The sequence below is a fragment of the Pogoniulus pusillus genome, chromosome 13, assembly GCF_015220805.1.
Source record: "Pogoniulus pusillus isolate bPogPus1 chromosome 13, bPogPus1.pri, whole genome shotgun sequence".
In the NCBI taxonomy this organism is placed as follows: domain Eukaryota; kingdom Metazoa; phylum Chordata; class Aves; order Piciformes; family Lybiidae; genus Pogoniulus; species Pogoniulus pusillus.
In genome coordinates, this window is record NC_087276.1 from 21,271,799 (window position 1) to 21,296,068 (window position 24,270).

A 24,270-nucleotide genomic window follows, 5' to 3' on the forward strand; every position below is an offset into this window, starting at 1 on the left:
CTTACGTTCAAGGTGAGTTTGGAGAGTCGGCTGAGGGGGTGGGATTAGGAAGCAGTAGGATTAGTCAGGCAGGTTAGAGAAATGCATGCAACCCAAAAGCCAGAGAGAGACTCTGTCATCTGTTTATGTTCTTGTTCTTATCCATCTCAGCAAGCCTATGAGTGAAGCAGCCATCACTGTTGTTCCCTTTTCACAGCCTATCATCTAATTCCTCTCACCAAAACGTTCTAGCTGGCTTCAAACTAGCACAGGGTCAAATTCTGGGAGAGATCTGGCCCACCCCTGGCCCTGTCTGTGAAGCTGTTCATGACAGCCTTGGAGCTCTCAGCTCAGTTTTTTTTCCAGTGAAGGAGCCCAGAGCAAGTGCTTCTCCCTACCCCCGGGTTTGACTTTCATATCCTGGCTCCTCACCGTACTGCAGGCTGCGCCTGTGTTTAAAATTCAGCGGCGTTTGTCGGAATTCAATTACCCCTGAAGATTACACAAAGATTATCAAAGTTGTAAACAGCAGAATATGCTCAGAGATCAATGAAGCGCAACAAAGACCACATTTAACAGGAGAAATAAAAGGGGGGGGAAAAAAAGCGTGCTGGCAAACTCTGGCAGAGGAGCGTAATGGCGCAGCGGCGTGCTGGAGGTTGGCAAGTAATTGAAATCTATGTTATAGCACAATATATTCCCGTGCAGATTTAGCAGCCTTGGAACACAATTTCAGCTCTAATACCTCAGCAATTCATTTGCTTTAAGCAGACACAGGCTCTGAGCTGTTCCCACTTAGCATGGCTGTGGAGCACCCATGTGGGTTGCACGATGGCTGTGGAGCGGCTGCCGTGTGTGGCCCGGCTCTGCCCTGGCACCCTTCCAGGGTGGGGTTGCTTAGAGAGAAGACTGAGAGGGGATCTAATAAATGTCCATAAATGTCTGAGGGCTGGGGGTCAGGAAGGAAGGGACAGGGACAGCCTCTGCTCACTTGTGCTTTGGGAATGGATGGAAACTGCAGCACAGGAAGTTCCGCTTCAATGTGAGGAAGAACTTCTTTGCTGTAAGGGTCCCAGAGCACTGGCACAGGCTGCCCAGAGAGGTTGTGGAGTCTCCTTCCATGCAGACTTTCCAGCCCTGTCTGGATGTGTTCCTGTGGGACCTGTGCTGGATTCTCTGGTCCTGCTCTGGCAGTTGGACTCGATGATCTCCAGAGGTCCCTTCCAACCCCTAACATCTGTGATCCTGTGATCCAGAGGCAGAAACTCTTCTGTGGAGGGAGCTCAGTGGGTTTGGGTCAGGAAGATTACTCATAATGAAGCACCTTGCTGGTTTTAGTTTGTTATTGGGTTTTTTTTTTGGTAAGAAGGTACTGCCAGCTCTGGAGCTGTGCTCGTGGAGTGTTGCTGGGCAGCTGCTGGGGTCAGAGCTGTGCCAGCTGCCTTCATGGTGTGCCGGCACAGCTAGTCCCTGTGCCAACAGAGCTGCTCTGCTCTGGGGACAGTGCACTGTCCTGGGAATAATGCCCTGCCCTGGGGTGGTGGAATGCCCTGCTCAGGTAAAGGAGCTGCTGCCTGAGGAGCCTGAGCTCTCCTTGGCCAGCTGCACCTCCATCATGTTTTGTGGCTCTCCATTGTCATTCTGGAGGCAAGGCAGCCAGCTGATTTTTCTTCTCTGTAATATATTGCCACTATAATACCAAGTCTAGCAGAACAATGAACTCTGGAGGATGGAGATACCTTCCTCCCGTTTTGCAAACTAAACATAATTTTTATTTTCACTCAGATTCGTGGCTGCTGCAGCAGGGAGCATGGGGCAGGGCTGGGGGACAGTGCTGGGCAGGGGCTGTGCTCCACCCCTGTGTCCTGCCCCGGGACTCAGCGCTCCTGCTCCTTATCCCTGCCATCCCCAGCAGCATTGAGATTCAGAGGAGGATGCCTCCTTTTGTCAGACACCATGGGATTTCAGAAGAAACCCCTTCAACCCAGATTAATTACTGTTATCTGTACCCACTGGGGCTGGGTCCACCTGCCTGCCTGCTGCAGCCAGAAATTCTCAGTCCCCTCCTGCCTTTCTCTTTTCTTTTTGTTTTTTCTTTCTTCCTTTCTTTTTGCTTTGTTTTGCTTTCTTCTTCCCCTATTTACTTCTGCTTTAATCTGCATATTATCATCAGTGCAAAGACCTCTGAAATAACATCTGACAAATGATGCCTATTAAAAAAAAACCCAACCCCTCTGCACTGTCCTCTTTCACCGCCTTCCAATTTGGTCCTGCACTATAACTATGCATCAATAGACAAGCAATATTATGTTAAGAACATGATAAAATACCAGCAGCTTCATAATGGCAGCAGCCAAATGGTAATTTCTGCTTCAGAAATTGGTCATTTATTTTGCTGGTCTGTTCTTACGTTCAAATTAGATGAAGTTTAATATACTGTAAAATTGAATGTATTCTATCCTTTTCAACAAATATGGCATGTATGGAGTGATTTATGGCTCTTGCAAACCTTAAAATGTTAAATAATCTCCTTTTTCCTCTGCCTTAAGTCAGTGATGCCAAATAGTTTTAAGTAGAGAGAAGCAAAACTTTATTAGCTCCCATCCTGATCATCACTTTATTTTGCTGCATTCGGGGAGGCAGGAACAGTATTTAACATATTAGGCTGAGTTTTAGAAGCAGCCATATTAATTGGTACATTAATTTCACCCTATTAGCTGTAATTGGTAGGAAAGAGATTCTTTCCTGGTGAACGTTGTAATTTGTGGTTTAAATTTTTAATGATGGCACTGCAGATGCCTACAGGAGGGAGCTCCTCTCAGCTTGAACCTCCAGCCATGCCTGGGCTCCCCTTGACTGGTGCATTGCAGGGCTTCTCCCTCTCACCCAGGAGCCACTGGTCCTGGGCCTCCAGCTTTGCCCCCTGCCCATCATGTCCCTCAGTGTACCCTTCATGGGGGTCTCATATCTTGTCTGAATCCAAACGTGCCTCCTCCTGTGCTTCGCCTTCAGAGTCACAGCACTGAGTGCCATGGGCTGGCTGGGTGTGAGAGTGCTGCAGGTTTGTGTCTCTTGACTTGCTGCTTCCTGAGGTGTGCTCTGGTGGGATGCTGAGGGCACAAAGGCTGTGGTGACCTCCAGTCGTGGCTGCAGGCAGTGTGCCAGCTGCTCCTAACTGGTCCCTGCTTCACCCTTGTGCAGGACCCATCTTGGCATCGTGTTTGCACACGCTCTGGGTTACTCCAAGGGCTGGCAGAGATTCCTGCAGTACCTTCCAGCTCTGCAAACATGAGCCTGCAGCATGGCAGAGCAGGCAATGAGATCCTCCTGCAGTGATCTGGATGCAACAGCCCTTGGAGACATCCTGGCGGTGCCCTGAGGTGGGAAGGGAGTCTTGTTTAAGTCTGAGCTGAATCTGATCTACAAGTTACTTCCCGTGCAGACAAGGATATCAGCTCCTCCATGGCACGAGGAGGAGGGAGACAACCTCACCCTGGCTATGTTGCCTTTGGTGAGCTTCTGGGCACAGCTGGTTTGGGTGGTCTGGTGCCTCTGATCTGTTTTGGAGGTCTCTCTGTCCCCACAGAGCCAAATCAAGCTAGGCTTTGACCCTCCCAGTGCCCAGCTCTGCTCTGGAGATCAGAGCCAGGATTAGCATTCTGGAGAGGTTTGCTGAAAATCAGTGACAATGTGCAAATCCCACCTTGATTTGAAAACAGGCAATTATGCCACTTAAAGCTTTTGAGTGTCTTGTGGCATCCAAAGCTTGCTGATGTGGCTTGTATACATTCAGCTGGTGACAACAGCTGCCCCAGAACATGGGGAGGTAGGTGGGCTGGAGGCTGCCCTCCCCTGCAGGGCAACTGCTCATCTGGGTCAGGAAACGGTTCCCCTTCGCCAGCTCGACAGCACATCAAGCCCTCTCCCAAGGTCTGACCCCAGGACCCCAGGGAAGACTCTGGGGAGACTGCCCTGCTGTGGGGTGATGGATGATGCAGAATCAGCCAAGGAGCAGAATGAGGGTGACTTCCTCCTGGCTTGTAGTTATTTAAAATCAACTTGTCTCCTTGCCCTTAGCCCTTTCTCTGTTTCCTGATCAGCAGCTTGTCCCTGAGGATAAGCCTCAGAGCAGCACAATCTCCTGCAGTCCCCTGGAGCTGCAGCCCTGTGTGCCAGGATAATAGAGAAGCCTTTTATTGTGTTTATTTGCTCTATATAATTTTTCCTGCTCTTGCTGACCCTTCTGGGAAGCGTTCCACCCTTCAGTCTCTCTGCTGGGTGCCAGAATTGTTGAGCTTAGGCTATATTTGCATTTCATATCCTAGTTAAACCAACATCATCAAGGTCAGAACACACTGTTGAATTGGAATAGGCTACAAGACAGCTTCCTTCTCCATGGTATAGGGCAGAGCAGAATCCAGACATCCATCCCCAGGAGTGCCTGTCCTTGCCCCAGCCTGCACCCAGCAAAAAAGGAAGGGGCTTCTGCCCTAAACCTTGCCCACTGGGGGCCTTGCAGCTAGAGGGGACTGGGCAGGGGCTGCTCTGCTCTGCATCTTAGAGGCTGCATCCCCAGGGTCTGCTTGCAGACAGCCCTTGGCAGGGGCAGGAGCTCTGCAATAGGTTTGCTTGTCCCCAGCTCACAGGTCTGAGGGCAGAGCCCTTTGTTCATCCCTGCTCTGGACATGGTGTGGGGGGAATGTGGGGCTTTTAAGACTACACCAGACTGGTTAGCCCTCCCCTGGGCAAGGCTCACAGCCCCAGCAATATCCCCCCTCTCCAGGAACCTCCTGGGCAGCTGAGTGGCATGGTTGTGCACCCACTCCTGAAGAGGGTAGCATGCAGATGTCACTCCCAGATGCCACCTCACCCCAGCCAGGAGGGTCTCTCCACTTGGGCTGTCCTTGCTCCAACAACTCTTCCTGCAAACCTTCAGGCCGCTCAGCCGTGGCCATGGGTGACAGTCCCTGCAGAGGGGGCAGAGGCTCCGTGTTTAATCACTGCTGTAAAAGAGCGTGAGGAAGAGGTAGAACATGAGAAAATGCAAGAAACACAAGAAGTAACCCCCCTGCTCCCCAGAGGAGGCAGGAATTGGTTTCAGAGCATAACCTGAATGCAGAGATGCCGACGTGCATCTCCATGTGTGATGTGTGCTCCGACAAATGGGCTGTAAGACAGCAGCTGTACGGAGCACAGAGCTACCCTAGAATGAATTTAACATCCTTGCAAGCAGTCTGTCTTTCATTAAGGAATGTTTCTTACAGAAAAAAAAACAGCTGGATTTCTGATGTGAAAAAACAATTCTGCTCAAGACTGAGAGCTGTTTAGAATAAACGCCAGACACTGTGTGATGGAGACATTGCACAGAGACTTAATGCTGGTCACATCTCTCTTCTCTGCCAGTAAGTCAAGGATGTGTCTTTGCTATTGTATTTGGTGACTCATCTTTCAAATAATCATCTCTGGAAGAATTCTGTGCCAAGATGAAAAAAATGCCTGGCTTCCAGAAGTGTGTGTGTGTGTCCATGAGCATAGCCCAGGAAGGGGCTGTGGGGCAGCTCTGCTCACCCCCCCAGACAGTGACAGGGTGGTGGGTGTACAGATTGACATGACCTGCTTGCCAGGGCAGTGCCTGCTTTGGCTTGGGATGGGGAGGGGATAAACACAGATCCTGGCAAGAGGTAATACTGTCTTGTGCAGGTCCCACTTACTATGATTTGGCTGGAGGAGAGGGCCCAGCAGGCACCTCCAGTCCACCAGCAAGCCTCAGGTGTGGATCAGCCAGCAGCTCTCTGCCACGCCTGCGTGTGCCCACCTGCCTCAAGGCTGGAGGCCAGGACCATGCCAGCCTCCTACCAGCACCTGGAGATTCTCTCATCCTCAGCAAAATATGCAGATTAGCTGAGTAAGTGGAGAGCTGTATGCTAATTAATTCAACACTCACTGTTCCCTAACATCAAACCTACCCGGGGAGGGTGCGCTGGCACTCGCCTCCCCTGCAAAGCATTACCTGGCTGCTCCACGCAACTTACACCAAGTTATTAACCACTCGGCAAGGTGAAGAGAGAGGAGCTGCAGGTGCTGCGTGGGCGAATCCCCAGCAGCTGTACCCGTGGAGAGAGCAGGAGTCCTGGGTGGCACCGGGAAGGCTCCAGCAGCAGATGCGTGCCTGATGATGCCGAAAGGTGCCAGCAGCAGGTTATTTGCAGCCCGCAACAAGCCCGGGGGGTGAATGGCCCAGAGATTAGCATGGCCAAGCAGCACGGGCTGCCAGCACCACCTCCATCTGCTCCAGATCATCTGGGCTGCAGGTGATGGCATGGCTGGTGTCATCAGCACAAGCACGGCGGGGACAGAGCTGTGCTTCTGCGCGAAGCTTTGAAAGCGACTCCACAGGCTGCATCTCCTACGGCACGGGCCAGGGTGAGGTGCTCTCACATCTGAATTGAGCACAGCCCCCAACCGTCTCTGCCTGGGCAGTTCTGTGCCTCAGCGGGGATAAAGCAGCCCTTGATGTGAGAGAGGAGATAACGTTGTGAGGCTTCCTTACAGCGGCAGCAGACCCAGGCGCTGCAGCCTGCAGACACCACCCTGTGCCGCCGCTTCATTCTGCCACCCTCCAGATACGCAGCTCCTTCTGCTCCTCCTCTGATGGGATAGGGGCTGGCACCTCCAGGGCTGCAAGCCTGGCCGAAGCCAGAGCATCGAGTGCTTCCAGAGTGACCTGTGCTGTCAAACGAGTGCCAGGGCTGCTGGTGCTGCCCAGGACACAAAGCAGCAAAGCCCCACAGCAGGAGCATTTGCTATCACCTGGGCACAGCTGGGAAGAGAGGCTGGAAGAGGCAACTTCAAAAGCAGGGAGAAAAAGGAACGATTGACAGCTGCAATCAGACCAGGAACTGAAGGAGCTGAGGAAAGAAAGACACAGCTGGGTGGAGGAGGACTGGTCACAGGCAGAGCACAGCTCTTAAGAGATCCTTTGCATGAGCACACGCATCCACACCTCAAGAAGCCCTGCACTCCTGCGGGCATCCAGCATGAGCACAGGCTGAGAAGCTATTATTGGCCTGGCTCTTGGCTGATACATTCAAAATGCAAAATGCCTTTCCACCTGAAAATGGGACCTGCACCTGACTGACGCCAGTGGTGTGACTGGGGCTGATAGAGCAGCTTGCAAGGTGCCTGGGCACATGGGAGCATCCTAAACACATTTGGGTTCTGGCAAAGCATGGGCTTTGATGGAAAGACCCCTTCCCTGTGGATAACACCTCCAGAAAGGTGCAATCCAGCTTGTTTACTCCATGGCAAGGAGGAAAGAGTCTCTTCCACCGCAGGGTTTGAGTCTCAGTCTGCCTCTTCCTCTCCAGCACTGGTTTGTACCCAGTGCCCTCGGGAGTGCCTGACCCATGTGTGCCGGTCACAACCTGGCTCATGCCACTCACAGCTCTTGTGTCTTGTGGTTAACATTATAAAGTGGATGCTGCAGCTTCTGACAGGACCCAAGGTTGATTTCTGGTCTGAGAGCTCTGCTACTGCAAGCAGAGCAAGACAGATGGACAAGCCGATGGCATATGCCATTCCCTCTCTGAGTTGCATGAAAAGACATTTTCCCTAATAGAATGGGGATAAAGCTCACAGTTCTCAGGGCATCCGAGTGTTGCTAATGTATGTCTCTGGGAACATGAGCTTGGCTTTTGGTGTTTGGGTTTTGGGTTTGGTTTGGGGTTTTTTTTTCCCCCTTTCTGAGAGTAATTCTCATATTGTAAATCTAACAAATCTGCTCTGCCACACAAGTTGTCATACCTGGAAGGGAAACACCAGACTTACGATTTTATTATTAAATCTTGCTAGAAGGAAATGTTATTTAAACTGTTTTCTTATCTTACCCTGTAGAGATGGCCCTCAACCAGATGGATGAGCCAAGATTGCTGGTGTGTGTGTGTGTGCACTCCAGCTCAGGAGCTGTGGCTCTCCAGAAACTGCAAAGTCCCTCTCAGCAGGATCTCCTCTTCTGTGAACTCTGACAGATTGTGTGAACTGGAGAGTGGCCAAACCACAGGCCAGGTAAGGAGCCTTTTTCCACAGTCACTAATGAACTGCCTTTGCAGGCTGCTGTCACGCTAGGCAGAGGCTGTGCTGGTGCCAGTGCTCAGGATTAAGAAATTGCTGCAGTTGGCTCAGGAGGTGCAGCTGGCTTTTAAGACAAAGCAAACTTGGGAGAAGTAAAACCTTCGCTAGGCAGTAAACTTTTGTTAGACAAACAGGTCAGCCCACAAAGGGCAGCCAAAATCATTGGTGCTTGGACAAAACACTGTCGGTTGCTCAACCTCCTTGAAGGAGATCATCTGCTGAGAGTCACTCAGCTTCATCTGCCAGGCTTCCAGCAGTGCCTACTGCCCAAGTACTCTTGAAGCCATGGGACAATGTGGAGCAGATGGTCACAGTGTTGAGAAATTAGATTGAGTTAACAGGAATTAACTGTGAGGCTGAGGACAGTGAAGGTGCTGACCCCCTCCTCTCCCCCTGCTCTATTCTGGAGGCTGGGTGCCCTGCTCCTCCTCAGAGAAAGACCTTTTGGGGTATGATCTAGTGCCAGACCCACTCGGCTATGAGGGACACTGGGAACATGGGTGCTGCTGCCCAGGACATGGAGAGAGAAGGACATCCATCTGTGTGGGGCACAGCAGCCCTGGAGCAGATGGGAATCCTTCTGTTGTCTTCCATAGCATGACTGGAATGTACTGCATGGTCATGGACTGCACTCCCTTCCCTTCACCAGCGAGGAGGAAAATGGTGCTGGTGTGTCCTGAGTGCAGAGGCAATGGTTGCTTTGTCTCATGGTGCACAATCTCTCACTACTGTGCAGGATGTCTGCTCAGGGTCTATCTCTGGCCTGTGTGTCTGACCCTTCCCAGGGCCCCAGACCCTTCTGCTCTTAGATCCCTCTGCTGCAGACTGAGGGGCAGAGCATGTCCCAGGCAGGGAGCACAGGGTGACTGTGTCCTTGGTGTCCCTGGCATATGCTGAGGCTGGGGCACAGCAGGAGTGCAGCAGATGAGAGTACCCACCCGAGACCCTGCTGGTCAGGTTCATGGGCACAGCTGGCTCCTGCTGTGAGCAGCCCATGTGCAGCAGAGCCCAGGCCACCAGCATCACTTCCACGTGCAGGAGAGTCCCATAAGAAAGGAAACACCAACGGGCTTTGGCCAGAGGAACTAAAAGCTGCAGGTCACAGACATGGTGACAAACCTTTAAAGTATTACTCAGAGGGACCAGTGTCCAGGGATTTGTCATCTGAATGGAAAGAGTCTCTGAAAAGAGCTGAACCTGCCAGAGGACTTGCTCTCAGCTGCTTATTCTGCTCAGATGAAATCCTTCAAGAGGGGAGAGCGGTCGCCCTCAGTGACCTGCGCATTCCTCGCTCCTTTCATCAGCTGCAGCTTCCTCTCTGGGTGTCTTTCTAGGAGAAGGGCAAAACCCATCCATTAGCTTTCCCTTGTTAAACCAGGGCTGAAGCCCAGCAAGGCATGTCTCTGGGGAGGGGGAGGAATGTCAGTCCCTGGGGAGGGATGCCAGAGCACCAGCAGATCTGCCCAGGGCTGGGCTGGTGGTGACCATGGGAGGAGCACAGCCTGGGTAGCACCCAGCAGAGTGAGGAGAGCTGCCCTGGCACCACTCGCCCCTTGTCTTCTCATGGGAGGTGTCTCCCTCTGCTACTGCCCTTCACTCATGGCCATGCTCCATTCCACTTCCACCTTCAAGGGGCTGCAGGCCTGGCTGCTCTGTGGTACCTGCTGCTTGGGCAGCCCCAGCCCACTAGTGGCACAATGGCCCCACAGACTCTCAAGACAAGCTTTGATGGATGCTTACACCATTAATGGGTGTATTTATAACTGTTTATCTCTGTCAGCTGGTTGGAAAATTGCCAGCTGTGTCGTTTGCCTTCATTACACAGACATGTCTCGTGTTAGCCGGATCAGTGCCTTCAGGCAGTGTCAGCACCAGGGAGAAGATCATTTCTGCTGCGTGGTGTTTGTGGCACCTGCTTAGAGAGCATGGGGAGCAGTGTCCTGGAGACAAGTCTCTGTACAGGACAGATCTCAGTCCTCCACTGCTCTGGATATTGGTCTGCAGGAAGGAAAAGGGAGTGCAGAGCTGAGAGGCTCCTAGCTGGGGCTACAGAGCAGCCAAGTCCTCCTGGGCTGGGCACTGCAGCCTTGGGGAGCAGAAGCCTGCCCCTCAGGCTAGTCACCAGGGGTGGAGAACATAGCGAGGGATGGGGAGGGTGGATGGAGTGCCCAGCATGGAATGGGGCTGGTGCAGCTGGTCAAAGCACAGTTACCCCTTTGCGGGGCCATGATCTGCTGTTGTCTCTGGGACAAGGGACCACTCTGGGGCTGTGTCCCGAGCTCAAACATAGGTTATAGTGCCCACTAGTGCCCGTTGATTTACCCTTCCTCAGAGCTGTGAGATCCAAACGAACACACTACCTCAACACAACCACTTCTGTGGCTGTTTCCTGGGGCCGATGCCACATGCCACTCACTGTAACTTTGGAGGCATCAGGAAACTCTTTACTTGGGACCACTTACCAGCTGTGAGAAATGCCAAGGGGAAGGTAAGGGGCTCCTAGCTGGGCAGGGGTCCTGGGAAGCAGACACCCCGTGTGCAGGAGAGGCACTTCAGAGTCATGCTGCCAGACCTCCCAACACAGAACAAGGGAGAAAGATAAGAATAGCTTAAACAGAAAGAAATAGTCTCAAAATAAAATGTCTTTTCCTCGTTTCCCATGATACAGTGGAATTCCTTCACGGCCAGATAGTTGGAGTAGAGTCCATTACACTCCACGCTTTCTGCCTTGAAACATAAATAGCTGCATATCATACAAGTGTTTGTTGTGAGGAAATGTGTGTGCTGGAAAAAAGTTAGACATTAAATCATTAGTTCATGCAGAAAGATATTGCTGAAGGGAGAAGATTACTTACTATATTAATTCTGTCCTTCAGCTACCCCTACATCTCGCTGCACAGAACGACTACAGTCACCAAATGTGTCATTGAAGCAATCCTGGCTCCTCTCACTTCCCATTTCCTCGGAGGCTGTGCAGATGGTGCAGGTCGCTCCATGCCCAGGTACAGCTCAGAGGGCACTGGGGCATCCAGACAGTGAGGAGAAGTGCAGGAGGGGACTGCAGGAGAGCAGACCCACTTCTGAGGATGAGGAGAGGGGATTCAGCTCCAGATCCCTTCTTTCCTTCCCAACGCAGCTGCTGGAGTGCAACAGATGTCAGCCTTCAGCTGAAGGGCTCCTCAGCCATGCTGAGGTGATGCTTACCCTGACCATGAGCCAGCTTTCCCCTGGCACTGGCCATGCAGCTTGTCCTGCAACATGGTGAGTTAGCAGCCAAGAAATGTCCTCACCCCAGTGCCTGGGGCCTCTTAGCTCTGCACAGTCCCTGCTGCCCCCCTGCCCAGGCTTCCAGCTTGGCATGAGGCAAAGTCTTGGCCATGGTCCTCTGAGAGCGCTGGAGTCCATCATGATCCTGTTCTGGGGTGTCTGGCATGGATGAGATGTGTCCTGGAGCAGCTGTGAGGCTGGGCATTGGTGGCATGGGGAGCTCTGTGCATAAAGCCACAGCAGCTTCTTCCTCTGCCATCCCAGAGCACTGCCAGGGTAGAGCAGATGTTCCTGTTAATGTGCAGGTAAATCCTTCTGATTTGGCAGCTTCTGTCCCTGCATGGAGTGCATGTAGGCAAGTGCTCAACTCCTGTGGGCTATTGCATTATGCCTAAAAAAATCCAAAGTATCCCTGTTGGTGGTATAAAGCAATAGTGAAGAGACCCTCCAATTATTTATTCTGATTTCAAGGTTTGTACCCGAAGTTAGAACAGCTTCTTAAAGGCATCAGGAATTTTCTGATTCCCCCCTTGCCCCAGCAAGTGACTCATAGAGGTCACCAACCCCCCCCCCAAAAAAAAAAAATCAAACCCTGAGTAAAAGGCACCAGGAAGGCTGGAGAGGTGAGAGGATTGCTTTGGTTTATGTTTCTGCCTGGCACAGCTGGGATGCAGCAGCCTGCTGGCATAAGGCACAAAAGCCACTACACACACAGGGGTCACAGGAAGTCGGCAGCGGGCTGAGGAGGCAGCAGCACAGGGCAGGGAGCTGGAAAAGGGAGGTTTGTTTTGTGCTGACAAAGCTCTAACAGGTCATTGTGGGTTTGTAACCTGGCCAGCAAAGTCATCCCCATGCTGCTCTTCTCCTGGCTCGTGTGTCAGAGGAGGACTCACTGCTCCAGCATGTGAGAGCTGGTGGCTGGAGCTCCTGCCTGGTGCTCTGGTTTCCTCTTTGCTGATCCAGATGCAGAGCTCAGCGCTGCACATGGGCTGGGGAAAAGCAGTGAGCAACAGGGTCTTCTATCACCATCTAGTATGTCATCCTTATTCAAAGGGCTCTGTTTGAGACCTGGCATTGGCACATCCAGAGCATGTTGCATCTTTGCTGGTACCTCTTCAATCTGATTCACAAGACATCCTGGAGGATGTGACCTTGGAAGGCAGGTGGAATATCGAACCTGCATAATCAGAGCATCTCCGCATCAGTGGCAGCCTGTTGGGTACAGGGCAGTTAATAAATAATGAGGATGTCAGAGATAACAGCAGGAAAGTGGGAGCAGGTAACAGCTCTGCAGCCAGCTTCCTGACAGCCGCCTGGCAACGGCCAATTACCAGGCACTTGCCTCCGACCAGCCCAGTGCCGGGACTGGGGCTTTTGTGGTGCCAGCACCAGGGCAGCCCGCAGCACCTAGGCCACGGGACATGTTTCCCAGTGTGGAGGGAGCAGGTGACTGCTTTGCAGAGCTGAGCCTGTCTTCTGGGGAGCAGAACCCTGGAGAGGGCGAAAGGCTGCAGGCTAGAGTGATAGAGAGAGAAAACAGCATCGGGTTGCCAGGAGGAGTGATGCTGGAAAGTCAAACACGAACGGGTGTGCAAAGGGGGATAATGCTCTGCATGAAGCAGGGGAAGGAGACCACGCAAGGGACAACTGAAGCAGCTAAACGTGGGACTTGCTTCCTCAGGGCTTGCATGAGAAGGACTCATCAACCCTGCCCCCACACCAAGGTGCGGGCGCTGCCGCGGCAGCTCCTCAGGCTCACTCTGTGCCTGCTCACCCCGGGGGATGCGTCGAGGGCAGAATCCTATCATGCCGCATCTCAAATAGCAGCATTCTGACTGCTTCCGAGGTGTAACTGATCCGCTGACCATCTTTTTAAGCCTAGGACTGCTTTCCAAACAGCAAAATCTGCACCAAAATGATCTTGATTTGAATAAGAAGTAACTCCCTCCTTGTTTGGTAAATACACCCCGTGTTAATGCTGCTTAATGGTGCCTGTAATTGGTGTCTAAAGTTATTTAAAAGTAAATTTACTAGAAAATAATTAGCAATTTTATAGTTCACTACTTCCTAATTTTGTTGATAAAAGTTTTTCAGTGCTTTTTATCAGACGACACAATAGAGCCGTGCTGGGAAATGGCTTTTTCTCTTCCCCCTCCTCCCCCTTTCCAAACTAGCAGCAAATTATGCACAGAAAATAGGATGAAAAAAATGTTCCCCCTAATTTCTTTGCCTGGCAGCTGGCCCTTGCTTGCCTTTTATGGGCCACCGATTTACTCAGCAGCAGCAGCAGCAGCAAGTGAAACTTCCTGGGCACTGTTCAGGGATTTGTTCTTTGCCACAGTGGGAGGTACACCCCAGCCTGCGAGGTCAGTGGGGAAAGCTGTGCCCCACCGCAGGGACAGGGCTGCTGGACCCCACTGCAGGGCCAAGCCTGCTGTCCCCCACCACGGGGACATGGACATATCCTGCTGTCCCCCACCAGAGGGACATGCAGACATCCTGCTGTCTCTCACCATGAGGGCATGGACACATCCTGCTCTCTCTCATCAAAGGGACATAGACATATCTTGCTGTCCCCCATCACAAGGACATGGATGCTTCCTGCTGTCCCCCAGCATGGGGACATGGATGTATCCTGCTGTCCTCTACTGCAGAATTGCAGTTGAGACAGCTCTGGATCTAGGGGCCAGTGGCTGGTCCCTCTCTGAAGAGGAAAGCAGGGCTTCTGCTCTCCATGGGTCCCTGACCTGATCCCATGCAGAGGATTTCTGAGGATGATGCTCAACAGGCTGGGAACTCCTCCAGCTGGCTCAGCTGGCCATGGTCCTAGGCCTAGGTACATGTCCTGGCTGTGGCATGTGTCTTCCCCTGGCCCTTTTGGCATTGGTGGGGCCACGTCCTGCTTGGTGTCTGGACTGGCTGGTGGTGGGTCTTGGCCAGTGCCCACCATGGTTTGGCGGCTGGAGTGTGTTGGTGCTGCTGGGGGAGGGGGAGTGTGGTGTGTGCAGGAGAAACAGAGCAGAGAAATGCAGCTGCTACAACGTTTTATTGTTTAGTGCTGTGGGTTCAAGTGTTCAGTTGAGGATTTTCATACTCAGGTACAGAGTGACACGGACAGACAGAGACACGTTTGGGAGGAGGTGAGAGCACAGCAGTTGGGCTTCATTAAAAAAAAAAACCCAAACAAACAACAAAACCCCAACAGATCCTAACTCTCCATTTCCAGTCTCTGAACCATGACGTCCCAGCTTTTCCAGAACAATGAATCACCCAGCCTGTGGATAAAATGGAATATAATTTATGCTTTGCTAATTGAAATCAAATACAAAACTCAATTTCCTCTGTATCCTGATGCTGACATTTAAATAGTTTAATTAAAAAAAAAAAAAAAAAAAAAAAAAAAAAAAAAAAAAAAGGTGTTCTTAACCTGACTGTCTCTCATCTGGCAGGCCACTGGCTGGCCAGCCAGGAAAGATCTCCCTCCTCCCCCCTGCCAGCCCCCGCTTTGAGTGCGGCAGGGGCAGGGCACACAGCGCAGGAAAACAGAATGGGATAACCCCCGTGGAGCACTCTGTGCCCCCAGCCCATGCTGGCTGGCACATCCCACTCCCTGCCAGCGCTGCCAAGGGGCTGGTGGCATGTTGGTGGCACCCAGAGGGGTCTTCTTCCACCATGCTGGACTTCCTTTCCTACCCAGGTGCTCAGTGGCTCTTCCCAAGCTGGAGATGGCACCAGTGTCAAAAATAAACCTCTGGAGATAGGGCAGAAAGAGAGGGAGTGGGAGCAGAGGTGAGGGGGTGAGGCGTGGGCAGGGCCAGCACCAGCAGCTATGGGATGGCTCCTGCTGAGCTGGGGCCCTGCAGTGGGAACCCCTCTCTGGATCTCTCTTCCACATCCTCACTCCAGCTGCAGGATTGAGCCCCAGGCACGACTGCAGCTGGTGCCACTGCAGGATGGCTGCCCCTGCCTGGCCCAGCACACACCACGGCTTCCCCACTGGGGTGCTTCACTGAACTGCAGTCTCAAACACATGGGTTTGGATCTCCTATCCCTCCAGCAAGAGGCACGGGGTTTGACTGCCATCAAACCACCACCAGTGACAGTGGTTTGATGGCAGTCAAGGACCAGAGGTGCTTCCCAGGGAAGCTGGCCTGAGCTGCCCAGGGAGATGTGATGGGGCAGGGCTCAGACCAGACCAAGGCTGGGTTTGCAGGGATACCTGCTGGGTAGGGGGGAGGTCTCAGGGCCTCTTTCAAGTGTTATGAGACCCATATCAGAGAAAAGCTGCTACTGGTTAAGCTGTGGATGAAGTTTGGCTGTCCAAGCTTTGGCTGCTGAGATGATGCCCAGTACCACACTAATAGCTGCAACAGATGTGGTTGCACGCAGTGCCAACCTGCCAGGTTCTGGCCATGCCATGAGCCAGGACAACATTCCTCCAGAGCTGAGCCCCTCCAGCAGAGCCACTGAGGGCCACTGGTCTCTCCATCTTCCCCAGCAGGCTCCACTCACAGCCAGCAGTGCCAGTGGTGTCACAGCTACAGCACCCTGGAACAGGCAAAACCATCTGAAAGTCCCTGTGGTGAGGGGCCTGGACCAGCCCCTTGTCCTCTGACTGACTCCTTCAAGCAGCTTGCACCAAACTGTGGGACAGCTGCTGTCACCTAGGAGCTGAGCTGATGTTTCAGTGAGACACTGTGAAACAATTCCTATTACATACTTCCAATTTTCATGCAGTAACGTGGGGGCCTGCGAGCCTGTGACAGCTGTGTTACACCAGGAGCTGGTTTTTTCATCTCATCAGCCTAACAGGAACTAACATGGCGTGAGCAGGGACCTTGCAGTGTCCCTCCAGCGTGGCCCACAGTGAATGTTTCCCAGGCAGCTTCAGTTCTTCTTCACCCAATCCAAGGCTCCAGCACCACTTCAGGGAATACTGAACCAGGGGACAGGCCAGGAAAGCCAGAGCAGGCTCAGCTTGTTACCCAGACGTGTCACTGGCTTGGCTGGATCAGCAGGGATTTCTTGCCACCTTAATCAAAACTGAGTCTCCCACAGCAATCTCACACCACACACCTCTACTGCCTTCCAACAGCCAGGGACCTGCCACCCAAAAGGGGACGAGGGACACAACTGCACTCCCCTGGAGCCATCCTCACCATGCATTAAACCGAAGCAGGTGGCCGGTGACGTTTGAGTGCCATCAGAAGTCACCCAAGCAAAGGGAACATTGCAGCAGCAGCAGCAGCAGCTCCGTGTTTTCTTTTATTCCCCCTGTCTTGCTGGTTCTCTTTGTGTGATGGGGATGAAAACAGCACAGCTGCGTCAAAGCACTGCTGGTCTGCTCTCCACTGCTTCCAGTGCACAGCTCCCAGCACCTTGCTGGATGAGCCAGTTGGGAGATGTGTTTATTCCACAGGTTCTACCAGGACTTGCAAAAGTGGTTGCCATGGTCATTTCCCCTAGAAAGCACATGTACTTGTGCAGAGCCATGCTCACCCTCAGAATTAATTGCTGAGTTGGAATTCTGAAGTAGAGGTGAAGCTGCTCCCCCGTTTTGCCAACCTGACTGGCAGCAGCAGGCAGCAGAGATCTTGTTTTCAAGGTGCAAATGAAGGGCAGTGCCAGGGACTCCAGGGATCAGTCCTGCCCAGACCCTACACTGGGGCTGTCCCCACACCTCTGCCCTGTGATGGGCCACCCAGTGACGATCAGGAATGCCTGGCTCCAAACCACGGAGCAGGGCATGCCACAGTCTGGCTGGGAGGTGCTGTGTGGGCTCTGCACTGCATCTCGGCAGCATGACCATGCAGCGAGGCCCTGGTGTGCTTCAAGCAGGTGCCTGGGGATGGTCCCAGGAGCAGGGGCATCTAGGGGAGCCCCCAGTTCTGATCTCACTGAGCATCCCAGCAAAGCAGGAACAACTCTCTGCCAGTGGTGGGGATGCACCCATCAGCTGGAGGAGGATCAGGCCCTGGTGTTTTGTGGCACTTGGTAAATAGGAGTTCTAGTGCAAGAAGTAATTGAAATGTCTGGTGCAAATGAAGTTCCTGTAATAGTTCCTCTGCAGCATAACTGGCTTGATTCCTTCCACACACAAATACCAGTGTGCATGTCAATGCATGTGTCCTGAATTCACCAGATCTGATGCTGCTGTTAGGGTAAAACTAAAAGCCAGGGCAGGAGAACTCAAACCTATGGGTTTGTCCCAGGGCTGCTGGGTTTTGTCAGTCACACTCCTGCCCAGCTGGATGTGGCAGGAGGTGCTGGTCCTCCCTGCCTGGCTGTGAGCAGGACACCAGCAGCAAAATGTTGACACAAACGCTTCCTTATCCTCCCAGCCACCCCCCCACACTCCTCAGCCCATGTGCAACCTGAGGTGACATGCCACTAAGGTTCCAGAGCTGGAATCTTGGAGCAGCTTGGGCTGCAACCCTGACAGCACAAGAGTCTTGCGCTTGCAAGGCTGAGCCTCAGCCCCGAGTGAATTTTGGGTCTCTAAGGATGATTCTCATCTCAAAAGAAAAGTGCTTTTTTCCCCCCTTTTTAAGTGGTTCTACTTCTCACTTTCTTCCTGCTCCCACTGGAAATCCTGGCCTGTCATTTGGTAGAACATGACATTGAAGGGTTTGTAAAACTTCCGCAGTCTGTGGATGACGTCTGGGTCAATTTTGGGGTGAGTTCGACCCTTGGACTTGCCCAAGCAGCGGGGAGTGCTGCTGTCCTCTGGCTTCTTGAGGCAGGGGAACCCCTTGGTTTTATTAAAATAGAAATGTTTCTCTGTCACAATCCTCTTGAGGCCTAAGAAGTCCTGAACTTTGGCCATCTCCCCAGCCGGGTCAGTGATGAGCCTCTCGCCACTGACAAAAAGGATCTGGGAGAGGGGGAAGTACTGGAGCCAGTTCTCCAAGTGCAGGGCATAGATCCCGATGCGGATTGCGCTCCAGGAGGCGTCGATCAGCCCCAGGGTCCGGTTCTTGAAGGCCAGCACCTCAAAGGTGGGGATCTCTGGCTTCTTGGAGAGCGTCTGCGTGTAGTCGGAGATGGCTCTGGTGACAGGGTTCCTCACCACCACGATCAGCTTCGTGTCCTTGGCCATGGAGTGAATGCGCTTGGGGGCCTCGTTGGTCACAAAGTAGCTGGGGGTCTTCTCCATGGTGATCTGCCCCTCCAGAGTCTTGGGCATCACATTCCTGCGCAGAAGCAGAGGAGGGGTGGTTAGCAAGGGGCCAGGCACGGGCAGACACCTTGGCGTCCCTCCTGCCCCGAGCAGGTGCTGGCAGGACATTCAGGAGGAGGAGGGATGCTGCCACAGCAGCGTGCCCCAGCGTCCAGAGCGCTCCTGGCTTTGTCTCTTCTTGGCCGAAGCATTCGATAAGCCTCGGTAGCACATTGTGCCACCGGCACATGTAGGCAGAAGCTAATTGGCACTAAACCTGCACAATACCTGTCTGCTCAGCAGCCAGCTGCTGCCAGGGGCTCAATTAAGCCCATTCACTTCAGAGCCTTGTAGCAGAGTGGTGCAGTTAGGATTATACAAGACCTTTTTGTTATGATGACATGCTTTTAAATGTCTCAGCTAATAAAACTTAATACAGAATAAGATCCCTTGCTTCTAGTACAATAATTAAATTTATTTACTATCTTGTGTGTAAGAAAGAATGACTTTTCTTTTATCTCTAATTCACATGCTCTGTCAATAATTAATCGCTGCTGGGTTTTGAGCTTCCCGTGCAAGCACTTTTATTAGCCAAAAGGAATTCGCCTGCTGGATAAATTAGCATGGAGCAAGAGTTTCTTGGATAGCATATTACCATTTGTAAGGTGGAACTGCAGCCAGATAGCATTTATATCTAAGGAAATGAAGAGGTAAACGCTTGTCCCAGCTGCCCCCAGTTAAAGATTATCATAGCAAGCCAGAAGGTGTTAAATTATGTCCCTGCAAGAGCGCTACAGCCACTTTCTGCATCTCCTCAGCAGCCATCTGGAGGGCAGTGCCATAAGCCAGGTACCCGTCCACTTTCAGCTCCTGCACGTGCCATGGACATGGCCAGCCCCAGCTATGCCACTGTGCCCCCCTGCCCTGTAGGGCTCCACTCTGGGCCTCTCTGTGTCATCTGCAGCAGAGATGCTAGAAAGAATGATAGGGGTTAGAAGGGACCTCTCGAGATCATCCAGTCCAACCCCCTGCTAAAGCAGGTTCACCCACAGCAGCTTGCCACAATGTTTGCACTCTCTCTAGAGAAAGACACTCCACAACCTCTCTGGGCAGCCTGCTCCAAGGCTCCAGCACCCACGCAGCAAAGAATTTTCTCCTCTTCAGATGGAACCTCCTGGGTTCCAGTTTGTTTCTGTTGTCCCTTATCTTGTCACTGGGCACGACTGAGTCTGGCCCCATCCTCTTGCCCCCCACCCTTTAGCTCTTGCTGAGCGTTGATTGGATTCCCTCTCAGGCTGCTCTTCTCCAGGCTCAGCAGCCCCAGGGCTCTCAGCCTCTCCTCACAGAGATGCTCCAGGCCCCTCAGCATCTTTACAGCCTCTGTTGGACTCCCTCCAGTAGTTCTCCAGTAGACTGAGGAGCCCAGAACAGGACTCAGTACTCCAGGGCCTCCCTAGTGCAGAATAGAGGAAGACCCTACTGGTCAGACTCCATGCAGCTCAGGACACTGTTGGCCCTCTTGGCTGTGCCAGCACATGGCTGGCTCACGGTTAACACAGCTGCTTCTTAAGTGTGTTCTCCCAGTACTTTTATCTTAACCTTTTCAATCACCCCTGCTGAGGCACACCCACACAACGTGTAGTTTGTTAAACCTGCTGTTGGCTAATCTGCCCCAGAGACACAGTTCTTGGTGGTGCTGTGTCTGGGGAGGGCTGGCCAGGTGCCCTGCAGCAGACACGAAGGGTGGCAACGCTCAGGTTCATCCCTTCCCATTGCAACTATTTTTAGTACAAACACATGGTGAGGAACAATGTCAAGGGGCTGGAAATGGCTCTGTGAGAGCACCTTGGCTGCTGGCGACCGCAGTGCTGCTGACGTCAAAGCCTCAAGCTCCAGGATGCAATCATTCCAGGAGCTATGCAGCTGAGCCTGTGAGCAGCTGTGGCTGGCAGGGCCCAGCCAGCCTGGCCTGCAGAGCTGCCTCCTGTTTGTGGCTGCTAAATCACAGAATAACAGAATATTAGGGATTGGAAGAGACTTCAAAAGATCATCCAATCCAACTCTCCTGCCAGAGCAGTATCACCTAGAGCTGGTCACACAGCAGTGCATCCAGGTGGGTTTTGCATGTCTCCAGAGAAGGAGACTCCACAGCCTCTCTGGGCAGCCTGTGCCAGTGTTTTGTCATCCTCATAGTGATAAAGTTTTTTCTTATGTTCACATGGAACCTCCTCTGCTTCATCCTGCACCCATTGCCCCTTGTCCTATCACTGGGTATCACTGAGCAGAGCCTGACTCCATCCTCTTGACACTGCCCTGCACATCTTTATCAACATGAATGAGGTCACCCCTCAGTTTCCTCCTCTCCAGCTAAAGAGACCCAGCTCCCTCACCCTGTCCTCATGCTCAGCTGCATTACACCTCCCCATGATCTGAGTGCTTCTTGATGGTGCAATCCTTTCATTTAGGAGCTGCCAGATCTCCCATCAAGGTGACAGTGAAGGTTGGTTTGATTCTGCCACAGGGCTGCTCATGCCTCCAGCCCTTTTTTGGATGAAGAGGTCAGAGGGTCCTGTGGGTCCTCTGCTTCCTGCAGTTTTGCTGTTGAGAACTCTCCAGTTGAGTCCTGGCAAAGGGAGTTTAAGGGGAGCAGGGCTATAAGACTCCAGCTCGCACATTTCAAGGCCAGCACAGTGGTGACCAGACTGTGCCAGGGAGCTCATCTCTCTAGCATTGTGTCCCCCTAGCACTGCGTCCCACTACAGCGCTAGCGTGTCTCGACACAGCAAGGTGTCTGCAGTCCTGCACTGCCACCTTGTCCTGCTCCTAACCTTCCCATGGTGCCCACAAAATCCCAGGGTGGTTGTGTAAATTCTCCACTTCAATTTTTCTCTTTTAATAGATTGCTTAACAAACTTAGAACTGAAGTGCAAGAATTTCTGCATGGAAATTAGGTTTCAGCCTTGGTATGACTGTGGGAGGAAGGAGGGGAGCTGAAGGGAAGGAGGGCTGGCAGCTGCTGGGGGTTCAGCAATGCTCCTTGCAGCTGCTCTCACAAGCCCCAGTGCCAGCTGCCAGCTTCTGAGGAGAGCAGCAATCCACCCCCAGCGAGGACTGGCACCGGAAACCACTCTGGCTGTGGCTGGAGGAGGTTTTCATCCCTTTTGCAATGAGCACTGCCTGGACAGCCACAATCCCTGCCCCGAGGAGCATCTGGAAGAGGAGTGGGAGGCTTGCTCAGCAGCCCAGCTGAGCGCTATCCGGCACCGGGGGCTGTGCAAGAACAGGCGGAGAAGTGAGGCAGAGAACTGACACCAGGGAGTAGAGGCACTTCCAATCCAGTGCCTCTGCCCAGGGCACTCCCACAACAGGTTTGTATTGAACCATTAATTACCAAAATCGATCTGTTACTCTTCTGTTCCTTGCTCCACAAAACAGTTATTTTATCATCAGCTGCAGCTAGCATTGGTCTGCCCCTCCCGTGTAAGGGAGCTGGCTGCAGACACCTCCTGCCCTGCTGCTGGCTGCCTGAGCGAACCCCAGAACTCCCCCAGTTCCCAGCTGCCACCCAGGGGCACGAATGCAGCCTGCATGCTGGCTAGGCAGGCTCCTGCCAGGCTGCCTGTCTTGGATCCTGGTCAGTAATGGGAGACCCTGAGGAAGGACCAAGGGAGTCCTGCTGTGGGATTACTCTGCCCATGCTCCTTCTTGCTTCCCATCACTGCAAATTTAATCAAATACCACAGTGGAAAGTTCCAATAGGTTTAATATTCCTGATCTCTGTAGTTAGTGGCAGCTCTAGAGATGGTGGCCAGTCAGTCCTGGCTTGCTGAATTTTCTGCTCAAAGACATCAAGCAGAAACAGGGGCCATGGACTGGTCTCTGCTCGGGCAGCTTTACTCCTCTGCTATGGTTTTGTAGTCACTGCTGTCCTGCTCCATGAGGGGAGAAAGCACCTCCCCACCTTTTCCCTTTACCTTAGTCTCTACTCCACAGTAAAGCTTGAAAGGGTCAGACCAGTTCTGATTCTCCCTTTGCCAGCTCTCCACAGGAATGCTGAAGGTGTTAGCTCATGGCAGACACTCTCACAATATCCCTTCCAGGCCAGGAGTGTGTTTGGTCTCAAGCTGATAATGGTGGTGAAGCTCTCTGGAGGCTGACCTGGGGCTGTCCTTATGCTTCTGTTCCTGTTCCTGGGAGCTTGGCTCAGTGCTTTGAGACAAGAAGATCAAATGGGGCAAGCAGGATGACAGCGAACCTACGTTGTGGGCACTATGGGGAACTATCCTGGTGTTCAGTCACCCCAAGACGTGCACGGCAGCCCCACACACTGGTCTGTGCTTCTCAGACAGGAGAAGCTGTTTAACTGTGCAAGTGTCTGAGCAGAAGGAGGGACTAGGCAGGCAGAGTTGGCTGGTGCCTGCTCCTCTGAGTCAGACACCCTGGCAGCATGCAGCAGGCTGTCAAATGTCAAAACGTGGCAAAAAAAAAGCTCTGCTGGACTATGAGCAATGGACTCTCAGACAACAGGGCTCAAGGGGACCATTGCTGTCATCTGTTCTGCCACTAGGCATGGCACAAACCTGCTCTGGCCCACCTGGACACATCTGCTCTACAGTGAGGCTTTGGGGAGTCAGGGGCAGAGAGGTTCCTCCTAGGTTGAGGAACACTGTGTATGGCCACTTAGCACCTCGGCTGCTCCCTGGACCGGTCTAAGCACAGCCTCTGGCTTACTGAGGCTTGGTAAAACATCTTTGTACCTGGGCTCTCCTAGCTGACAAGATGTTGTCTGCAAACAAGTACCTGTGGAGGCTCAGACCCAAAGCTCAGAGGAACTGAGGGCTGGCTGGGTCCCTGCCCCTTATGCCAATGCTCTGGCTGTGCAGCTGGGTGTTACTGACAGGGTCTGTCCTGTGCTTGCTCCTGCTTCCCCCCCACCAGCATCCCGGCAGTTCTGGGAGCCATCTGCAGCCCACAGCAGGTGCTCAGTGCAGGCACAAGGCTTCATTTGCTGTGTCTTATGGATTATGACTGTGATTTGCAAGGTTTTAGATGACAGTGCTTTAAGAGAGATGAAAATGGATCAGGAGTCAAAGTTCTGTTACTCTCCTTTACTATGCTGCCACCCTTATCGGTCCTGCTGCTGGCAGGGGCTGCTGACAGCCTGAAGCACATTCATCCCTCCTTCCTGGCATTGCCATGTGCTGGAATAGCTTCTTCATGGATAGTTTGGTAGACAAAGATTTTGGTCCCCTCTAGGGTCAGGGCAAGATGATTGCATTGCCTTCAATATTATACTTGCTTAGTTTTTAACTTTGTGTGATGATTTCAATAAGCTGCTGCTGAAAACCCAAACCAAGCCCAAACCTCAAAGTGTCTCTTTGATGGGGACACTCCAGACCACACACTTGGAAGCAAGTTGTAGTGGCTGATGTTCAAGCTATAAAGCAAACACACTAGGGGTTTATAAAAGAAGCATGAACAAAACTGTTGATTACAACAGCCCCTTCAGATGATGTTATCACAATAAACAGGAGCCAAGATATTGCAGAGCTAATAATCTGAAAGGGTTGCCACACTTAAGGACTGTAGGACTGTGTTTAATTTGGTGCACAATAAAGACTAATGGGTAGCTGGGCTGGCACTCAGGAGAGGCAGCAGGGAAGTGGTGATCAAGCAAAAAGAGGAGGAGAGGCAGATTCAGCTCTTGTTGTATGGTTTTGAGGATAATGCTGGGA

General features: G+C 52.4%; 1 protein-coding gene across 1 annotated transcript in view; it reads right to left on the bottom strand.

Moving 5' to 3' along the window:
• Nucleotides 1-14,764: 14,764 nt before the first annotated feature.
• Nucleotides 14,765-24,270, bottom strand: part of HS3ST4 (heparan sulfate-glucosamine 3-sulfotransferase 4) — a 63,474-nt gene continuing 53,968 nt past the window's right edge. Inside the window, exon 2 of the mRNA XM_064153449.1 lies at nucleotides 14,765-18,569. Coding sequence (XP_064009519.1) covers nucleotides 17,933-18,569 — 637 coding nt within the window. The 3' untranslated portion in view covers nucleotides 14,765-17,932. The remainder of the gene's footprint in view (nucleotides 18,570-24,270) is intronic.